Source organism: Cynara cardunculus, assembly GCF_001531365.2.
Source record: "Cynara cardunculus var. scolymus isolate 2C chromosome LG 12, CcrdV1, whole genome shotgun sequence".
Taxonomy (NCBI): domain Eukaryota; kingdom Viridiplantae; phylum Streptophyta; class Magnoliopsida; order Asterales; family Asteraceae; genus Cynara; species Cynara cardunculus.
This window is the reverse complement of record NC_037539.1, coordinates 25706996-25710444: the sequence shown is the minus strand read 5'-3', so window position 1 is coordinate 25710444 and position 3449 is coordinate 25706996. Positions and strand designations below refer to the sequence as shown.

At 31.9% G+C, this 3449-nt stretch overlaps 1 protein-coding gene across 1 annotated transcript; it reads left to right on the top strand.

Annotated features, from left to right (window-relative positions):
* Positions 1-405: 405 nt before the first annotated feature.
* LOC112523794 (bifunctional epoxide hydrolase 2-like) lies at positions 406-2221 on the top strand. The gene is made up of 4 exons (XM_025133471.1): positions 406-693; positions 1400-1567; positions 1651-1886; positions 1963-2221. The coding sequence occupies exons 1-4, from the start codon at positions 406-408 to the stop codon at positions 2219-2221; spliced, it is 951 nt and encodes a 316-aa protein (XP_024989239.1).
* Positions 2222-3449: the final 1228 nt, after the last annotated feature.

Genomic DNA, 3449 nt, shown 5'->3' with positions numbered 1-3449 from the left:
AAATTACTTCATTATTAAATTTAAATTAAATTATAATAAAAAAATTTGAATTAAAAAAAATGCTCAAGGTATCTCAAAACAAGAATGGTCATATTGACATGCACCACTATTATTGTTTTTTTTATTTTAATAAATAATCATTAAATTAAATATGATTAAAAAATTATTACTAAAATATTTGATCAATTTTTTTAATAAAACAATCATTGGGTGTGTTTTTGTGTGAATTTTTCAACTATTCTTTTTTTTTTCATTAATAATAAAATATAACTCAAATTAATCAATTTTTTATGAATTAATTAGGTTTCTTTAAAGTGTTTATTCCATGTCATGTAAATGGTGTATATATATTCGCATCATATCAATTCAAGTTAACATAACAAACCTTTCCCTCTTAATCTAAAAATGGATCGCATTGAGCACAAGTACGTGGAAGTGAAGGGTCTCAAGCTTCACGTAGCCGACATAGGAAACGACTCATCGACAGCGGTGGTTTTTTTGCACGGCTTCCCGGAGATATGGTACACCTGGCGCCATCAGATGATAGGCGTTGCGGATGCTGGTTTCAGAGCCATTGCACCCGATTTTAGAGGCTATGGACTATCAGATCATGGTGTCGAGCCGGAAAAAACGTCCTTCGCCGACATGCTTAGTGATACTATCGCAATCCTCGATTCTCTCAACATTTACAAGGTCATATATCGAGTACTCCTTCTCGTAATCCACTTTTTACAGTCAAATGGTTTTAGTTGGTAGATTACTTCAACTTTAACTATTACGAATTTTGAATTTTGGCTAGCCAAATAGATAAAATTGATAAAATATTTTCAAACTTCCATTACATAATCAAACCTTATGACACGCGAATCATTTACATGTAACTATTCAATAGCCCTACGAAAAATCGATCGTTCTGATCTTGGACGCAGTACATTGGAATCCTGAAGCATCACCACGAGATGAACAATATATATCACATATTTATACTTTCATAATTATGTTATTTATATTATTTTAATTTAATTTAGTTTAATTTGTTTACTATAACCATCAACTTGGAAGAAGAGGACAAAGGGAATACTTTACAACATAAATAATGTTAACATATCAACAATTATTGATGATTAATGTCGATTAAAATTGAATAATATGATATAACTGATATGACTGTAAGAGATATAAGTGTAATAGTTGATAAGAGTTTGAGAATATTTAGTGAAAATAATAGAATAAAAATAGATATTTGTATATGATTTACTTTGAGATGGTAGACAAAAAAAACGTATAACCATATTTGATTTTTTTTTCCGTAACAAAATAAATTAATTTTCATTGCAAAATTACCACCTAAGCATTATATTTTGTTACTGATTTTTGATCATTCTTATTCGACACATAGGTTTTTGTAATCGGCAAAGATTTTGGGGCATTTGTTGCTTATGCATTTGCACTTCTCCATAGCGAAAGGGTTTTAGGAGTTGTAACGCTTGGTGTCCCATTTATTCCCCCTGGTCCCTTGGTAAATCATGAATCCCTTCCCGAAGGCTTCTACATCTCAAGATGGCGGGTACGTTTGCTCATCCGTAGATGCATAAAAAAGTTTAAATGCTTGATTCATAAAACCTGACTAGTTCTTATTGGTGATTGAAGGATCCTGGAAGAGCTGAAGCTGATTTTAGTCGTTTTGATGCTAAAACAGTTGTGAAAAATGTCTACATATTATTCTCTAAAAGTGAAGTCCCAATAGCCAATGAAAACCAGGAGATAATGGATATGGTGGAGTCAAATACACCTTTACCCTCTTGGTTTACAGAGGACGATCTTGTTGCATATGGCGCTTTGTATAACAAGTCTGGATTTCGAACTGCTCTCAAAGTTCCTTACAGGTAACTTATTTGAATTAAGCATGATTGATTAGCTTGAAATTAACGTTATAATCCCTTAAGTTCAAACTTTCTATAGGTCGTTACTAGATGAAAGGTTTGAGTTTAACATTGAGGATCCAAAAGTAGAAGCTCAAGCATTGTTGATCATGGGCGAAAAAGATTATCTATACAAATTTCCCGGGGTCGAGGATATCATAAATGGAGATGAGATGAAGAAGTATGTACCTAATCTAGAGGTTACATATTTGCCCGACGGATCACATTTTGTTCAGGAGCAATTCCCTGATCAAGTGAATCAATTGATCCTCAATTTCCTGGCAAACTCCTATAATTAGTCGTTCATCATCTAGTATGTTAATTACATTGTCCTATGTTGATGATGATCACGTTCATTCTATTTGGTTTTTACTTATGTAAGCTTTCATTATATTTAATTTGAGTAATCCATTCCTATCTTTCTTATGTGTTATATATAACAATCTGAAGTCTTTTAAGTCTCCATAATAAGACATCTTATTAATCTTGATTTATTGATGTTAAAGTGCTATATATACATACATACATACAGACACACACACACATATATGGTTGGGTTCACGTGAGACTAGGTTTTTTCAATGAGATCCGTGAGTCCCCGTTGTTACACTTGAAACTTCATAGAAAACACTGTGATGGTAAATAAATCCGAACCTGCACAACATTCACAGTATTTTGCTGTGAAGTTTCAAGTGTAAAAAAGTGATCTCATGGGTCTCACAAAAACAACCTAGTCTCACATGATCTCAAGTATGTATGTATATGTATATATATATATATATATAGAGAGAGAGAGAGAGAGAGAGAGATTGAAGGCATTAGAATTTTTCTTGCCTATGTTGCACATAAGAATTTCAAATGGATGTGAAATGTGCATTTCTGAATGGTATGCTACATGAGGAGGTTTATGTGAATCAACCTGAAGGCTTTGAAGATCCTAAACATTCATATCATGTTTATGTTTTGGACAATGCTTTGTATGGACTTAAGCAAGATCCAAGAGCATGGTATCAAACTCTAACCGACTTTCTTTTAATGCCTGGCTTCAAGAAATGTATTATAGATACTACTTTATTTCTAAAGAAGCAAGGTGATGATTTAATCTTGATTCAGATTTATGTAGGTGATATAATATTTGGCTCTACTAATCCAAAATACTGTAAGAACTTTGAGAAAATAATTCAGACTAAATTTAAAATGAGTATGATGGGAGAGTTAAATTTCTTTCTTGGACTTCAAATAAAGCAATCTTCTAAAGGAATATTCATTAATCAAGCTAAGTATGTAAAAGGTCTTTTGAAGAAATATAATATGTCTAAATGTTCTTCTATAAAGATACCAATGACCAGTAGAGTGAAACTTGATGCAGATCTAAGTGGAAAATTTGTTGATCAAAAGACTTATAGAGGCATGATTGGTTCTTTATTGTATTTGACTGCAAGTAGACCATATATTATGTTGATTTTCTATATTGTATTCAAGCTTATTTCCTTGTAATTTCTTGTCTATATAAATAGGTAGCTTGTC